We start from the raw sequence: 19,316 nt of genomic DNA, 5'->3' as shown, positions 1-19,316 counted from the left end.
ATGCTAAGAGAATATAATGTGATTTGTGAGAGAGATTGAGATACACCCTGGGAACTCCCCTGTTAAGCAGAGGGAACTCTCCTGTTTCTCACACTTTCTGAAACTGTCAGTTTTATTTTACATTGAACAGATATAAAGAGCAATGTAATTTGTAAAAGATATTTATAAATATACAAAGTATGATTCTAATTTGTGAACAGAACCAGAATTTGTAAAATCACAATCCTAACTACACTGCTGTACACAGAATCTAAATGCATTAAAAAAATAAGAAAGTGCAAAGCTTAAATGTAATAAAACTTAAAAGACACAATCTGGGGTGTAAAGTAATATAAAATGTAAAGCACAAAGTGTAAATTTAACAATACTCCCATATCATGTAGTGCTATATTGTATTGGGCTTGTCTCTCTTTCACATTACAAAAATGCAGGGAACACCTCTGCCTTTCTAGAATCATGTAAAAGTGCTGGAGGATCATTTTAGATCATCCCAGCCGAGCAGAGAGCTTTAGATTCTCAGGCCCTTAGAGGCACAGTAAAAAAAACACTCATGTATTAGAAGAAATGTTTTTTGCTACAAAGTCTTAGTACATTATAGAGGCCAAACATGACTATGTTGCATTTCCTAACTTGTCAGTAAACACTTGCACCAATGAGCAGCAAAGCTCTCAGTCATCCAGGGGCTGCTGATGAAGGTTTATATTTCTTTTGTACCTTTCTCATGCATGCACTAGTATGCATATGTGCTAGGACACCAAATTAATAGACACCTAAACAGAGTATTCCACATTTAGATAATTCATACTAATCTAATATGGGCTTTTTAGGCATTGACACTTTTTTGCAACTTCCCCAGTATTAACTAAGTCAGATTTTATGCACTCAAATTCTGACAGTGACAGAGCTGCAGCAAAGAAACCTCTTTATTGTTAACAATAGTGGAATGTCAATTGATAATGCTCATGTAAATTTCTTTTTTGATATAAACTACTGAAAACACCTTTTCAACTGCTTTTAGCCATCATATGCTGCCTTTAGGCAGACACCCTTTAAATGCAGAGGATCAATAATAAATGAGCATTCTCACTAAGTTAACTGCTAACCCAACTTAACTCTACCTGCTGATCATCCAATCTCCTCCACCGCAATTCAATTTAGCCATGTTGTCCTAATTTTCTGACCACTGTTAACCTTAATCATGATAACACGAGCCGTGACCTCCTTCCACAATAAATATAATGAATATAATGGTGTACCAACCCCCAATACATTGCTGAAGACTGATTGAGTATACAGGGGTTTACTAATGGAAATTGTGTTTTTGATGGGGATATCATTCATATGGGTAGATTCACTTGGGGGGTTCTAATGAGAAGTGTTCAGGTGGGGGTTTGTTTAGAAAAGTTGTGTTTGGATTCCATAGTGTCACGCCGCTCTAGCCATGCTAGGGATGCAGTGCCTGCTGTTCTTTTTATGGGGAAGTCGGCTCCTCGCTGCGTGCAGCAGTGACGTCATCACAGCATGCTTTCCCTGTTTTGAAGCAAGTCGGATCTCCTGTGGCGCGAACCCTGCGCCTATGTAAGTAACTGTGAGGGTTTTTACAGCATGTATGTTCCTTTAAGCAGCTACCTGCATCCTCCTAGTCCTGCCCACAGAGTCTATAAAACACCTGCTCACCCAAAGACAGGTGCTTAGTATTTGTTACTTTTGACTGAGTAACTCCTGCTCATACTTAGCTCAGAATTTTCCTGCAAAGAGGATTGCTTATTCCAACTACTCGTGGATTACTAAAATCTTCAGCTGGACCACTTGGCATTACGCCCATTCAACTTAAAAGACTTTTGTACCTGCTTTTGGTTTATTTCCTTCAATATTTTACACGGCTGTTGCCGCTTCATGACTGGACTTAATTGAGTGCTACAACACCTTCCTGCTCGGAGTCTGGCTTTTCCCTTACTAGCCGCTATCTCTAAAACACAGTTGATAACTTTCCTGCTGTTTAAAACCAAGCTTTTCTTACCGCAATTGTGTTACACGGAGTCCGGGTTTGTCAGCGTTCTTAGCTGTCAATCAAACAGCGTGTCAGCCAGCGACTCCTCCTCTGCTTTCCACGCTACTCCACAGAACGCTGAGAGCAGCATGTCAGCAGTGAGAAACTAAGAAACCGTTACCATCCTAAGGAGGATTTGAGATCAGAGAACTCCTGTTTCATAACTTATGTCAGTCTGCCAGTCTCTCAAAATCACAAGCCTCCTGTTAAAAACTGTAAAGCTGTTTTGGGACACTTATTACAGTTATACTTATACATATAAAATCACGCTCTACCTTAAACTGATATCACTCTCTGCTATAGTGATATTATATCAAGAGGGTGAAACATTCAAACATTAACTTATCTGTTCTGCAGTTGAGTTCCACAAAATATTAAGTTTGCTCAATCATTACAGAATACTAAGCCGCAAAGGATTATGGAACCAGCAGAACTTCCTCAGGTGGTCTATAACTTATCCCAGAAGGTTGATCAAATAGCTCACGCAGTGAGAGAATTACAGATGGAGAATAAGACTTTAAAAGATTTATTTAAGGACTCCATAGCAGCTAGATCAGCTCATGATACTGCACCTGAACCTCAAATATCTCTTCCTGAGACTTTCAGCGGAAATAGACGCAATTACAAACAATTCAAAAACTCATGTCACTTACTTTTTACTTTGCGTCCTAAAACCTATACTACAGAGAGGATAAGAGTGTTAACAGTCATCACATTCCTCAGAGGCGAGCCCAGGGTTTGGGCAGACAATTTATGTGAACATGAAGATTCTGCCCTTGCCACCCTAGAATCTTTTTTCAGTCTGATGGACGATTTATATTCAGACAAAGACACCCAATTGACAGCAGAGGCACATATGAGGGATCTCAAACAGGGTAAGAGGCCCGTAGAAGAATATATTGCGGAGTTCAAACTTTATGCATCTGACTCCCTCTGGAGCCCTATTGCGCTTCGTAACCAATTCCGTCTAGGATTGGCAGAGAATCTGAAGGATGAATTGGCAAGAATAGAATTACCTCCTACCTTAGAAGCATTGATGAAGATCTCCTCTCAAATTGATAGAAGACTCAGAGAGAGACGTGGAGAAAAACTACATACCGATCTCTACCACAAGCATTCACCTCCCAGAACCCATACCAAACCCATACTACCTACATCCATTCCCATGGAGATTGGGGTGGTTAGAGGACCTCTATCAACTGAAGAGAGGATGAGGCGTAAGACTAGAAACCTCTGCATGTATTGTGGTGATCCAACCCATTCTGTACATGAATGTCCCATTCTTCAGAAGAATAAGAAAAGTAAGTCCACCATTATTTGTTCCTCTCATGTGGTACATAAACAATCCACTTACTGTAACGTCTCTCTGTTCTTGCAGTGGGATCAGAAAAGGGTACCAACTGAAGCCATCATAGATTCTGGCACTTTTGGGAACTTCATCGACTCCCAGCTTGTAAAATTAAATAAAATCCCACTTGTGTTGAAAGAAATACCGCTTGTACTTCGTGTTATTGATGGGTCCACTATACGTAACGGCCCTATTACACATCATACTGTTCCTCTGAGAGTTGTTACCGAAAACGGCCATACCGAATTCATCTCTTTTGATGTGTTGCCTTCTCCTCATTTCCCTGTAGTTTTAGGTATCACATGGTTGAAGTTACATGAGCCTTCCATAGTATGGACCTCCTCAAAGATGTCCTTCAACTCCTCATACTGTCAAAACACTTGCTTCCCACAGCATCACCTTCTCCATACTCTCCCTGATTCACAGATACTACCCGATTACTACAAAGATTTTGCTGACGTATTCAGCAAGTCTGAAGCTGACACACTTCCACCCATCGACCGTATGATTGCCCTATCCAACTACAACCAGGGGCAAGCATTCCATTCGGGCACATCTATCCATTAAATGAAACTGAATTGGCACATCTCAAAAACTACCTCGAGGAAAACCTAAAGAAAGGTTTCATAAGACCTTCCACCTCTCCCGCTGGAGCAGGCATGTTCTTTGTGAGGAATAAGGATGATTCACTTAGGCCCATTATCGACTACCGCGAGCTTAACAAAAGGACCATAAAAAATCGCTATCCGTTACCATTGATTCCAGAGATGATTGAACGCCTATCGGATGCTACCATCTTTTCCAAACTCGATCTCAGAGGTGCATACAATCTGGTACGGATACAGGAAGGTCATGAGTGGCTCACGGCGTTCCGCACTAGATATGGGCTGTATGAGTACCTGGTGATGCCTTTTGGATTGTGCAATGCTCCGGCGACTTTCCAACATTTTATAAACGACATTTTTAGAGATTTACTAGATGTCTGCATGGTCGTGTACCTCGACGACATTCTAATATATTCTAAGACCTTAAAGGATCACATTAAACACCTCCGCTGGGTACTCTCAAGACTTCGTACTCACAAGCTCTATGCCAAGGCAGAAAAGTGTCAATTTCATTGCAAAGAGATTTCTTTCCTAGGGTATGATATCTCCCCTGACGGTATAAAGATGCAACATAAGAAGGTAGATACTGTTTTGGACTGGCCTCCACCAGCCAACAGGAAGGATCTGCAACGCTTCCTTGGTTTCTCCAACTACTATCGAAAATTCATCAAGGGATTCTCCAAGATAGTAAAACCGTTAACCCAACTTACAACCCAGTCCAAACCCTTCATTTGGACCAAGGAAGCATCCACAGCTTTTGACTTCCTCAAGAATAGTTTCTCTACAGCACCTATACTCCGATTCCCTGACGCCTCATTACCATAAATCCTTGAAGTTGATTCATCTGACTACGCCCTAGGGGCTGTACTCTCACAACGCCAGTCTATGTCGGAACCCTTACACCCAGTCTCCTTCTTTTCCAAGACCATGTCCCCTGCAGAAATGAATTACACAATTGGAGACAAAGAACTCCTCGCCATCCGCAGAGCCTTAGAGAACTGGAGACATCTTTTGGAGGGAGCTAAATTTCCTGTCACCATCTACACAGATCTTAGAAACCTCCAGAATAACAAAACTTTATCAGCTAGGCAGGTCCGTTGGAGCCTTTATTTCTCCAGGTTTGATTTCATCATCCAATATAGACCTGCCAACAAGAACGGAAAGGCTGATGCTCTCTCTAGAAGAGAAGTTAGACTTTCAATTACACAAGAGATCCAGTCAGTGATTCCCCAAGAACGGTTCATTGGAATTACTACACCATTCCTAGCTGAGATTAAGAAACATCAAAAACAAGACGAAGAAAAAACTCACTACCAAGTAGAGAACAAAGATGGCTTACTCTACCACAAGGATAAGCTTTATGTACCTCAAGCTTTAAGGAGTCAGGTTTTAAAATATCATCATGACATACCAACCTCAGGACATCCTGGTGTTAGGCGTACATTGGATTTATTGAACCGTTACTATTGGTGGCCCAAACTAAAACAATCGGTTAAAGAATATGTTGGTACCTGTTCCACCTGCATTACCTCTAAGAACGAAAGGTTAAAACCTTATGGACTATTGATGTCTTTACCTATACCCAGCCGCCCCTGGGAACAAATTAGTATGGACTTCATTGTTGAACTACCCTTATCTCATAAGCAGAACACCATACTTGTAGTAATAGACATGTTCACTAAGATGGGGCACTTCATTCCCTACCATAAGGTCCCTTCATCCTCCGAAACTGCTAGGCTCTTCCTAGACAATATTGTAAAATTGCATGGGGTTCCCGCTAGAGTGATAACTGACAGAGGTACACAATTTACCTCGAGATTTTGGGCTACATTGTCTAAACTCCTTCAAGTTGATCACAGATTCACAACAGCATACCATCCCCAAACCAACGGGCAGACGGAACGGTTGAATCAATGGCTTGAGGAATACCTCAGATGTTTCTGTTCCTATCAGCAAGACCAGTGGATTTCCTATCTACCCATGGCTGAATATGCCTACAACAACTTAACCAGCTCATCTACAAACTGTTCACCTTTTTTTGCAAATTATGGTTTTCACCCCACTCTTTTTCTCAATACTACCTCCAGCACTGATTCCCCCAAATTGGATGACTTCACTATTAGGATTCTAGACAATTTTGATTTCATCAAAAGAAACATACAGAATGCTCAAGCTACGCAGAAAATACATTATGACCTCAGAAGGAGAACTCCCCCTAACTACTCCATTGGTGACCGGGTTTGGCTTTCCACGAAAAACTTGAAACTACAAGTTCCCAGTAAGAAACTTGCTACGAAGTTTATTGGACCCTATGAGATTTCTCGGGTGGTCAACTCTAACGCTGTCACCTTACAACTGCCAGTCGGAATGAAAGTACATCCAACTTTCCACGTCTCTCTTCTGAAACCTTATACGGGATCTAGACAACAAGATACCAACAGTACTGATTCCTCAGTTATAACTGATACTCAAGTATACGAAGTACATTCCATTCTGGACTCCCGTTACAAGGGTTCAATACTGCAATATCTTATCCACTGGAAGGGTTATCCTTCGGATGACGACTCTTGGGAAGAAGCCTCAGCGATTAATGCTCCAAGGCTCATCTCTGCGTTCCACAGTCGCTTCCCGGATAAACCTAGACCTCAAGCTGTGGGACAGCTTCCTTGAGGTGGGGATGATGTGAGGGTTTTTACAGCATGTATGTTCCTTTAAGCAGCTACCTGCATCCTCCTAGTCCTGCCCACAGAGTCTATAAAACACCTGCTCACCCAAAGACAGGTGCTTAGTATTTGTTACTTTTGACTGAGTAACTCCTGCTCATACTTAGCTCACAATTTTCCTGCAAAGAGGATTGCTTATTCCAACTACTCGTGGATTACTAAAATCTTCAGCTGGACCACTTGGCATTACGCCTATTCAACTTAAAAGACTTTTGTACCTGCTTTTGGTTTATTTCCTTCAATATTTTACACGACTGTTGCCGCTTCATGACTGGACTTAATTGAGTGCTACAACACCTTCCTGCTCGGAGTCTGGCTTTTCCCTTACTAGCCGCTATCTCTAAAACACAGTTGATAACTTTCCTGCTGTTTAAAACCAAGCTTTTCTTACCGCAATTGTGTTACACGGAGTCCGGGTTTGTCAGCGTTCTTAGCTGTCAATCAAACAGCGTGTCAGCCAGCGACTCCTCCTCTGCTTTCCACGCTACTCCACAGAACGCTGAGAGCAGCATGTCAGCAGTGAGAAACTAAGAAACCGTTACCATCCTAAGGAGGATTTGAGATCAGAGAACTCCTGTTTCATAACTTATGTCAGTCTGCCAGTCTCTCAAAATCACAAGCCTCCTGTTAAAAACTGTAAAGCTGTTTTGGGACACTTATTACAGTTATACTTATACATATAAAATCACGCTCTACCTTAAACTGATATCACTCTCTGCTATAGTGATATTATATCAAGAGGGTGAAACATTCAAACATTAACTTATCTGTTCTGCAGTTGAGTTCCACAAAATATTAAGTTTGCTCAATCATTACAGAATACTAAGCCGCAAAGGATTATGGAACCAGCAGAACTTCCTCAGGTGGTCTATAACGTATCCCAGAAGGTTGATCAAATAGCTCACGCAGTGAGAGAATTACAGATGGAGAATAAGACTTTAAAAGATTTATTTAAGGACTCCATAGCAGCTAGATCAGCTCATGATACTGCACCTGAACCTCAAATATCTCTTCCTGAGACTTTCAGCGGAAATAGACGCAATTACAAACAATTCAAAAACTCATGTCACTTACTTTTTACTTTGCGTCCTAAAACCTATACTACAGAGAGGATAAGGGTGTTAACAGTCATCACATTCCTCAGAGGCGAGCCCAGGGTTTGGGCAGACAATTTATGTGAACATGAAGATTCTGCCCTTGCCACCCTAGAATCTTTTTTCAGTCTGATGGACGATTTATATTCAGACAAAGACACCCAATTGACAGCAGAGGCACATATGAGGGATCTCAAACAGGGTAAGAGGCCCGTAGAAGAATATATTGCGGAGTTCAAACTTTATGCATCTGACTCCCTCTGGAGCCCTATTGCACTTCGTAACCAATTCCGTCTAGGATTGGCAGAGAATCTGAAGGATGAATTGGCAAGAATAGAATTACCTCCTACCTTAGAAGCATTGATGAAGATCTCCTCTCAAATTGATAGAAGACTCAGAGAGAGACGTGGAGAAAAACTACATACCGATCTCTACCACAAGCATTCACCTCCCAGAACCCATACCAAACCCATACTACCTACATCCATTCCCATGGAGATTGGGGTGGTTAGAGGACCTCTATCAACTGAAGAGAGGATGAGGCGTAAGACTAGAAACCTCTGCATGTATTGTGGTGATCCAACCCATTCTGTACATGAATGTCCCATTCTTCAGAAGAATAAGAAAAGTAAGTCCACCATTATTTGTTCCTCTCATGTGGTACATAAACAATCCACTTACTGTAACGTCTCTCTGTTCTTGCAGTGGGATCAGAAAAGGGTACCAACTGAAGCCATCATAGATTCTGGCACTTTTGGGAACTTCATCGACTCCCAGCTTGTAAAATTAAATAAAATCCCACTTGTGTTGAAAGAAATACCGCTTGTACTTCGTGTTATTGATGGGTCCACTATACGTAACGGCCCTATTACACATCATACTGTTCCTCTGAGAGTTGTTACCGAAAACGGCCATACCGAATTCATCTCTTTTGATGTGTTGCCTTCTCCTCATTTCCCTGTAGTTTTAGGTATCACATGGTTGAAGTTACATGAGCCTTCCATAGTATGGACCTCCTCAAAGATGTCCTTCAACTCCTCATACTGTCAAAACACTTGCTTCCCACAGCATCATCTTCTCCATACTCTCCCTGATTCACAGATACTACCCGATTACTACAAAGATTTTGCTGACGTATTCAGCAAGTCTGAAGCTGACACACTTCCACCCATCGACCGTATGATTGCCCTATCCAACTACAACCAGGGGCAAGCATTCCATTCGGGCACATCTATCCATTAAATGAAACTGAATTGGCACATCTCAAAAACTACCTCGAGGAAAACCTAAAGAAAGGTTTCATAAGACCTTCCACCTGTCCCGCTGGAGCAGGCATGTTCTTTGTGAGGAATAAGGATGATTCACTTAGGCCCATTATCGACTACCGCGAGCTTAACAAAAGGACCATAAAAAATCGCTATCCGTTACCATTGATTCCAGAGATGATTGAACGCCTATCGGATGCTACCATCTTTTCCAAACTCGATCTCAGAGGTGCATACAATCTGGTACGGATACAGGAAGGTCATGAGTGGCTCACGGCGTTCCGCACTAGATATGGGCTGTATGAGTACCTGGTGATGCCTTTTGGATTGTGCAACGCTCCGGCGACTTTCCAACATTTTATAAACGACATTTTTAGAGATTTACTAGATGTCTGCATGGTCGTGTACCTCGACGACATTCTAATATATTCTAAGACCTTAAAGGATCACATTAAACACCTCCGCTGGGTACTCTCAAGACTTCGTACTCACAAGCTCTATGCCAAGGCAGAAAAGTGTCAATTTCATTGCAAAGAGATTTCTTTCCTAGGGTATGATATCTCCCCTGACGGTATAAAGATGCAACATAAGAAGGTAGATACTGTTTTGGACTGGCCTCCACCAGCCAACAGGAAGGATCTGCAACGCTTCCTTGGTTTCTCCAACTACTATCGAAAATTCATCAAGGGATTCTCCAAGATAGTAAAACCGTTAACCCAACTTACAACCCAGTCCAAACCCTTCATTTGGACCAAGGAAGCATCCACAGCTTTTGACTTCCTCAAGAATAGTTTCTCTACAGCACCTATACTCCGATTCCCTGACGCCTCATTACCATACATCCTTGAAGTTGATTCATCTGACTACGCCCTAGGGGCTGTACTCTCACAACGCCAGTCTATGTCGGAACCCTTACACCCAGTCTCCTTCTTTTCCAAGACCATGTCCCCTGCAGAAATGAATTACACAATTGGAGACAAAGAACTCCTCGCCATCCGCAGAGCCTTAGAGAACCGGAGACATCTTTTGGAGGGAGCTAAATTTCCTGTCACCATCTACACAGATCTTAGAAACCTCCAGAATAACAAAACTTTTATCAGCTAGGCAGGTCCGTTGGAGCCTTTATTTCTCCAGGTTTGATTTCATCATCCAATATAGACCTGCCAACAAGAACGGAAAGGCTGATGCTCTCTCTAGAAGAGAAGTTAGACTTTCAATTACACAAGAGATCCAGTCAGTGATTCCCCAAGAACGGTTCATTGGAATTACTACACCATTCCTAGCTGAGATTAAGAAACATCAAAAACAAGACGAAGAAAAAACTCACTACCAAGTAGAGAACAAAGATGGCTTACTCTACCACAAGGATAAGCTTTATGTACCTCAAGCTTTAAGGAGTCAGGTTTTAAAATATCATCATGACATACCAACCTCAGGACATCCTGGTGTTAGGCGTACATTGGATTTATTGAACCGTTACTATTGGTGGCCCAAACTAAAACAATCGGTTAAAGAATATGTTGGTACCTGTTCCACCTGCATTACCTCTAAGAACGAAAGGTTAAAACCTTATGGACTATTGATGTCTTTACCTATACCCAGCCGCCCCTGGGAACAAATTAGTATGGACTTCATTGTTGAACTACCCTTATCTCATAAGCAGAACACCATACTTGTAGTAATAGACATGTTCACTAAGATGGGGCACTTCATTCCCTACCATAAGGTCCCTTCATCCTCCGAAACTGCTAGGCTCTTCCTAGACAATATTGTAAAATTGCATGGGGTTCCCGCTAGAGTGATAACTGACAGAGGTACACAATTTACCTCGAGATTTTGGGCTACATTGTCTAAACTCCTTCAAGTTGATCACAGATTCACAACAGCATACCATCCCCAAACCAACGGGCAGACGGAACGGTTGAATCAATGGCTTGAGGAATACCTCAGATGTTTCTGTTCCTATCAGCAAGACCAGTGGATTTCCTATCTACCCATGGCTGAATATGCCTACAACAACTTAACCAGCTCATCTACAAACTGTTCACCTTTTTTTGCAAATTATGGTTTTCACCCCACTCTTTTTCTCAATACTACCTCCAGCACTGATTCCCCCAAATTGGATGACTTCACTATTAGGATTCTAGACAATTTTGATTTCATCAAAAGAAACATACAGAATGCTCAAGCTACGCAGAAAAGACATTATGACCTCAGAAGGAGAACTCCCCCTAACTACTCCATTGGTGACCGGGTTTGGCTTTCCACGAAAAACTTGAAACTACAAGTTCCCAGTAAGAAACTTGCTACGAAGTTTATTGGACCCTATGAGATTTCTCGGGTGGTCAACTCTAACGCTGTCACCTTACAACTGCCAGTCGGAATGAAAGTACATCCAACTTTCCACGTCTCTCTTCTGAAACCTTATACGGGATCTAGACAACAAGATACCAACAGTACTGATTCCTCAGTTATAACTGATACTCAAGTATACGAAGTACATTCCATTCTGGACTCCCGTTACAAGGGTTCAATACTGCAATATCTTATCCACTGGAAGGGTTATCCTTCGGATGACGACTCTTGGGAAGAAGCCTCAGCGATTAATGCTCCAAGGCTCATCTCTGTGTTCCACAGTCGCTTCCCGGATAAACCTAGACCTCAAGCTGTGGGACAGCTTCCTTGAGGTGGGGATGATGTGAGGGTTTTTACAGCATGTATGTTCCTTTAAGCAGCTACCTGCATCCTCCTAGTCCTGCCCACAGAGTCTATAAAACACCTGCTCACCCAAAGACAGGTGCTTAGTATTTGTTACTTTTGACTGAGTAACTCCTGCTCATACTTAGCTCACAATTTTCCTGCAAAGAGGATTGCTTATTCCAACTACTCGTGGATTACTAAAATCTTCAGCTGGACCACTTGGCATTACGCCTATTCAACTTAAAAGACTTTTGTACCTGCTTTTGGTTTATTTCCTTCAATATTTTACACGGCTGTTGCCGCTTCATGACTGGACTTAATTGAGTGCTACAACACCTTCCTGCTCGGAGTCTGGCTTTTCCCTTACTAGCCGCTATCTCTAAAACACAGTTGATAACTTTCCTGCTGTTTAAAACCAAGCTTTTCTTACCGCAATTGTGTTACACGGAGTCCGGGTTTGTCAGCGTTCTTAGCTGTCAATCAAACAGCGTGTCAGCCAGCGACTCCTCCTCTGCTTTCCACGCTACTCCACAGAACGCTGAGAGCAGCATGTCAGCAGTGAGAAACTAAGAAACCGTTACCATCCTAAGGAGGATTTGAGATCAGAGAACTCCTGTTTCATAACTTATGTCAGTCTGCCAGTCTCTCAAAATCACAAGCCTCCTGTTAAAAACTGTAAAGCTGTTTTGGGACACTTATTACAGTTATACTTATACATATAAAATCACGCTCTACCTTAAACTGATATCACTCTCTGCTATAGTGATATTATATCAAGAGGGTGAAACATTCAAACATTAACTTATCTGTTCTGCAGTTGAGTTCCACAAAATATTAAGTTTGCTCAATCATTACAGTAACTCACTTGCTACCTATCACTGCCCAATATAAATAGATGTTACTTACTGTTCTCCTGGGTGTTCTTTATTCTTGTGCTGGACTGTTATATCGTTGCTGACCCTTGCTTGTCTGACCACTCTGCCTGTTTACCCCTTAACTGTTGGATTGATATACTGTTGCTTAACTCTGCTTGTCTGACTGAATGGTGTCATTGGTTGGAAGGCACCACTAATCCCATTTAGATTCTCCCTGACCTCAAGAATCTGACTTACCTAGAGACTGCTCATCGACTCAATCCTCGGCAGGTCAGGTGGGCCTTGCTCTTTTCCCGTTTTAACTGCTTATCTTCCTGGGATCAAAAACAAGAAGGCAGATGCCCTTTCCCGTCAGTTTCCTCACTCAAGTGATTCCTCTGAAGCTCCTATTGAACACATAATACCTCCCTCCTGTGTGGCTGCTCAATTGAATACCAATTGAATACCACCCTTCTTCAAAGACTGCAACCTCCTGAAGCCCCCATGGCTTCCAATATCTTTTTCGTACCTCTGAACCTACGCACTCCTGTACTCTCCTGGGCTCATAACAGTAAACTCTCTGGACACCCTGGTTTAACAAGGACTTTTAAGCATCTTTCCCAACACGTATGGTGGCCTACTATGCAGTCTGTGCTCAGGATTATGTAAAAGCCTGCACAACCTGTGCTGCCAACAAAACTCCCGGATCCTTGCCTCCCAGCTTACTCCAACCATTGTCCATTCCCAAACAACCATGGACACATATAAACATGGATTTCATTGTGGACCTTCCTCCTTCTGACCACCATACAGTTATCTGGGTTGTGGTGGATCGCTTTTCCAGACTGGATCATTTTATACCCCTAACAAAACTCCCTTCTGCCCAAGAATTATCATCTTTTTCTCCTGCATGTGGTACGACTTCATGGCATTCCTGCAAATATTGTTTCCGACAGATGTCCACAATTAATTTCTACCTTTTGGAGAGCCTTTTTTAAATTGATTGGAACCACTGTCTACTTGTCTTCTGGCTACCATCCTCAAACTAATGGACTAACTGAGAGAGTGAATCAGGATCTTGAGGCTTATCTTAGAGCCTTTGTCAACGCTCTCCATACCAACTGGTCCGAGTTGTTACCCCTAGCTGAGCTGGCAAGAAACACTCATTGGCACTCTTCTCTTCAATGTTCTCCATTTCAAACCACAGCAGGGTATCAACCTTGTGTCTTCCCTCTTTCTGCTCAGTCCACTTGGGTTCCTGCTGCAGACCGACACGTTACTGAACTAACCACTCATTGGCAAAGTATTCGCTCTCAGCTACGTTCAGCTGTCTCTAGATATAAAAAGTTTGCTGATCATCATAGAGCTTCTGTAGTGCTATCTCAATAGGTGAACGTGCTTGGGTCTCTACTCAACATATTCGTCTACGTCAACCCTGTCACAAATTGGGGCCTAGGTTTATTGGTCCTTACAAAGTCCTGAAAAGACTTTCTCCTGTTGCCTACAAAGTAGCCTTGCCCAAAACCCTGCGCATACACCCAGTCTCACTACTCAAGCCTTACATCAAGAATAGAAATACCCGGCTCCTCCTCCTTCGCTCTTGGTCCATGGTGACCCTGAATATGAGGTTGCTAAGATCCTGGACTTCAGATACAGACGCAGACAGCTGCAATATCTGGTACATTGGAAGATTTACTCTGTGGCGGATTGTTCTTGGGTTCCTGCCCGTGATGTGCATGCTCCATCTTTGGTATCCAGATTCCATACTGCTCATTCTTTGACACCAACTCTGGTTCTCGGAGGGAACCATTGAGAGGGGGGCTATGTCCCACCGCGCTGCTCTAGCCCTTGCTAGGGACGTGGTGCCTGCTGTTCTGCTCGTTGCCTAGGGGGGAGTCGGCTCCTCTCTGCGTGCGGCGGTGATGTCATCGCTGCACGCTTTCCCTGCACTGAAGCCGGTCGGATCTCCTGTGGGGCGAACCCTGCGCCTATGTAAGTAACTCACTTGCTACCTATCACTGCCCAAGTATAGGTGTTACTGTTCTCCTGGGTGTTCTTTATTCTTATGCTGGACTGTTATATCATTGCTGACCCTTGCTTGTCTGACCACTCTACCTGTTTACCCCTTAACTGCTGGATTGATATACTGCTGCTGAACTCTGCTTGTCTGACCACTCTGCCTGTTTACTCCTTAACTGCTGGATTGATATACTGCTGCTGAACTCTGCTTATCTGACCACTCTGTCTGTTTACCCCTTAACTGCTGGATTGATATACTGCTGCTGAACTCTGCTTGTCTGACCACTGCCTGTTAACCCCTTTTGCTCTGGATTGCCTTACTGTTGTCAAACTCTGCCTGCCTGACCATCCTAGTGGTTTACCTCTGGACTACCTTACTATTGCCAAACCCTGCCTGTCTGACCATACTAGTGGTTTGCCTCTGGACTGCCTTGTTGTTGCCATGTCCTACCTATCTGACCTTTTTGGTTGTTTGCCCCTGAACTGCCTTTCTCTGGTTTCCTGCCTGTTGCCGCTGAGGACTATCCTGCCTGTGGTGAGTGCAGCTTACCTCATTTTACAAGCCTTCTCTGCTCTGGGATAACCCCTATCTAGACTACTGGCCGAGTTCGGTCTGATAGTGGAGTATCCCACGAGCATTACACATAGGATGAAAAAAAAAAAGAAAGGAAAAGTCCATCCAAAAAAGCAGTTCTTCAAATTGAGAACTGCAAACCAAGCCGGACAGATAGCTCAATATGCTAAGGCACTGTGGCTAAGCTCTGTAGCAACCCAAGAGGGTTACAGGTTCGATCCCCGCCGAGGTCCACTCACTCTTTCATCCTTCCAAGGTCGATAAAATGAGCAGCGCCTTGAGACCCTTACGGGTGATTAGCCGCGCTTTACAAATACCCAAGACATACAATTATCATCAAGACATGTAAATTCAATTGTGTAATAGGTTTCCTGTAGTCTAGGACTTGGACCACTAGTCTTTAAATACCCTGAACTTCAGATCTAATGGGAAATGTTTTGTAATATTAGATACATCAGTCTGGAGAGGTCTTCAAACAAACCAGCAACTATGACATTGCATAACTCTTTAAGATTCAATTCAGACAGCACAGAAAAGAACAAAGTAGAGCAGTACATTAAAAGGTTTAATAGTCTTCTCTAACCCTTGATTCCGGGATTAGTCTGACAGGTACATATAAATTGTCACCCAAAAAGCTATATGAGAAGCAGTTATGACTGGGTGTCATGATAATGGGCTGCGTCCTTGTGAAAGATATCCAGTCTGTTGTGTGCATCTATCATTTTTTTGCTTGACTACTGGTACCTGCTGCACTCAAAGACTACTCAGAAACACTGGACAGCACACATTTTCCTGTCAGAAAACCTCTATATCAATTGAGGTCATCAGAGTTTGACTTCTACAAGGATGAAAAATAGCAAACGTAAAATTAGATTTTTTTTAGAAACTCCAAAGTACTAAATTATGTGTTATAGCACAGCCCCTAGAAAGCAGCATTATTGTTGGCAAATGTAAAACAAAGTAAATGTACTGATTATAAAGAAACAATTTTATAAAAGCCCTAAAAAAAGCTGTAAACTGACGGCATTAAAACATAGCAGCAAAATGTTACTGTGCTCTCTCATGGACCATTTAGTGCTCTCTGCCTACTCTAACTGAAAGTATATTCAACAGGATAACGTGGCCATAAAATTCAAGGCTGACTGTAGTTTTTTTATGAGAACTATGACCTTTTTTTTTTTTTTTACAATAATCCTACTTGCAGCCCATTTTTAATCTGGAAAGCCTTCAAATCCTATTCACAGTCTACATTTATAAAACCATGAGCGAATCTAGATTGAAGGTAAGAAGGCGCCAGAAACAATCAATAAGAAACACAAAGATATAAATAGGAGTGTATTTTGAGACAAAGATAATAATTCTTTATGGTCATTTAAATCATAGGCAGCTCTACTATGACATCAGCCAAGAACAAATGATGCAATAGATTACCCTATAGAAACTAATGGTCAAATACATAAGTACTAATATACAAATAATGAATAAATACGTCATTTTGGTCAAATGATTTAGAATATACAATAATTGATTTTATTTATTTAGATACATAATTTTATGACATTTAATAATGAGACAAATTCATAAACATCATTTGTTATTATGAAATGCTGTATAGCGTAATGTCAGAATGTGTGAATCCAATATACGATATCGACATAATGATTTGGGACTAAGGTAAAATTTGGGCACATTTCTATTGAGATTGCATTGGAATATACTGTAGTCGTATAATATATAGAGCCCATTTAATAGTATATAGTTTATTTTAGAAGAAATAGAATAATAATAATTTATGAGATATCCAAAGAGAATTTGTCACGCAAGAAAGTATAACGAACCGAATATAAGATATCAAAAAACAAAAAAGGAAATCACAAATTATAATAACATAAGAACAAAATAAAATCCAAGTATCTAGAGGACGTAGATTAACATTGCCATGATATAACGCAAAGTTAAGAATAATAGTATGATTTCCAATGTGGTCTAAAATAGATGTGCTCACTGAGAATAATATATCCGCCCCCCTTAAAGGTGTGTAAAGTTTTAGCTGTTGTGATTGGTTAGAAGAGGTACATAAGCAGCGGGAATACTATACTGTGTATTAAAGCCTGATGAAACGACCCTGCATGGTCGAGAAACGCGTTGCTGATTTTAAAACATTTTAAATAAATTGTTTTTATTGTACCTCGTTTGGAGTGGGTTTTACTTTCACTCTAGCACGATTACCAATCAATATCCAGAAACCGCAGTGTATGGGACACCTGGTTTGTCTACACTGTGGTTCTATTGTTTGAATCGGACGTTTGCAAGGAAGGTGTGTGAGCCCAAAGAATCGTTGATTGGCTTCAACACTCACGTGACTGCGGGAGTTTGGTGCACGCCATTGGTTGGTCTTCCGGGTGAAGGTTGAGGTCCCGGTCTGCTTCACTAGGCACAATTTGGTGCCGCTGCGTTTGTAAGTATTCCATCTATATGTTACCTGAGCGTGTTTGCAGTTTGTAACAATATTACCCTATGTCTGGCGCCTTCTTACCTTCAATCTAGATTCGCTCATCGTACCCCAAACATTTGGAAGAGCTGCCGTTTATTGGACTCGATTGGACTTTTTTTCCGACATTTGCTTCCGTGAGCGCACCTCTACAGGGAGTCCATAAAACCCTGAAACCTTTGTTAACCACCTGATAGTTGTTATCGTCTGAGGTTGCTGCCGGACCATGAACAATGGACTAAATTGTAAAGTATTTGAATTATATTAATGCTGTATTGCTCGTTTTACTGTTAATGAACATTGGTATTTTTTAGCGTTGCTAATTGGGATTTTATATGCCACTGAATACTTAAGCATAGTTCTCCGTAATATCATTGTCAGTTGCATTGTTAGTAGCACGATAAGATTTTTCTGAATGTTTATGTGCTAGATTTGAAATACGGCATCAGTATTATTTTGGCAATCAATTGCATCAAGCCTGTCAGCAAATATAAATAGTATCCCAGTGGTTATTCCATACAGACAGCGATACAATCACAATAACACTGACACATTAAAAGGTATAAATAATAGCATTAGGCTTTTAGATGAACACACCCTAATCACCAAATATACCATCATACATAGCAAAAATCTCACTTTAGTATTATGATAGTAGCAACAGTAATTAGTCACTGAACATTCTGTCACAATATTTCTGGAATATAGTATAGTCCACAATTTGTAGTAAACATTATTTAGAGATCAAAAGATTGTGAAAAATTTATATAAACACATGAATCATATTTTAGGTTGAAGTCACTCACATTGTTTTCTATAAAATTTATTTAGTATCACTAAATTGGTAGAAAGAATAACTTTCACTTGATATATTGGAATAATATATCTGAGCACTGTTTTATAAAATATTAATTAATCACATAACAAATAATCACTGAAATAATATATATATTTTTTATCCACTGACACATAACATTAGTGTGACATTGGTATATTGACCAAAATATAATTATAAGAGATTAGATAGGTATATAAGTTTAAAATAAAATAATTTTTTAGACCTACCACTTTTGTAAAAACCTCTAAATATGCTTTCTATTAACGAAAGACATAATAAGAGACTATTATTAGTTTCTCATGTAGGATCCACAAATGTGGCCCCTAGTGAAGACGCATCTATTGATCATATGCCAATTCATACCCTATTTGCAAAATTAGAAGACCTTATAAATGATGAATGTAGACACTGGTTAGATGCAGAGATGCTCCAAAAATATGTGGATGCCAACCAAGTCCCTAGGGGGCTAAGAATTCTTAAGAATTGCTCATTTAAGGATGACCAATCATTAAACACAAAGTGGGAGGACACATTAACCATTTGTTCAATATCTCTGATGAAAATTCTGATTTCCTATCGGAAATCTCTAGTTGAAAAAATATCTAAGGAAATAGAAGTAGTCCAACAAAGCCTAGACAAATATAAATCTACTAAACAATACGAAGAGTTTAATTATATGGTTTTGCAAAAAACAGATAATTATCAGAAAGAACTTATGGAGAATAAAAATCGAAAATTAGCCAGGGACAATGAGG

The 19,316-nt window shown here is 41.0% G+C and overlaps 1 protein-coding gene across 1 annotated transcript; it reads left to right on the top strand.

The window, feature by feature from the left end:
* The first annotated feature begins 4,384 nt into the window (after positions 1-4,384).
* LOC128661532 (uncharacterized) lies at positions 4,385-4,828 on the top strand. Its single transcript, XM_053715779.1, has one exon. It carries the CDS (start codon positions 4,385-4,387, stop codon positions 4,826-4,828), a length of 444 nt encoding a protein of 147 aa, XP_053571754.1.
* Positions 4,829-19,316: the final 14,488 nt, after the last annotated feature.

The sequence above is a fragment of the Bombina bombina genome, chromosome 5 (genome assembly GCF_027579735.1).
Source record: "Bombina bombina isolate aBomBom1 chromosome 5, aBomBom1.pri, whole genome shotgun sequence".
In the NCBI taxonomy this organism is placed as follows: domain Eukaryota; kingdom Metazoa; phylum Chordata; class Amphibia; order Anura; family Bombinatoridae; genus Bombina; species Bombina bombina.
The sequence above is the reverse complement of the archived record's forward strand: the minus strand, read 5'-3'. Positions and strand labels throughout refer to the sequence as shown.

Excerpts from the sequence above, each read along its gene's own strand:
- LOC128661532 (XM_053715779.1), top strand. The coding sequence starts at position 4,385 with ATGGTCGTGTACCTCGACGACATTCTAATATATTCTAAGACCTTAAAG.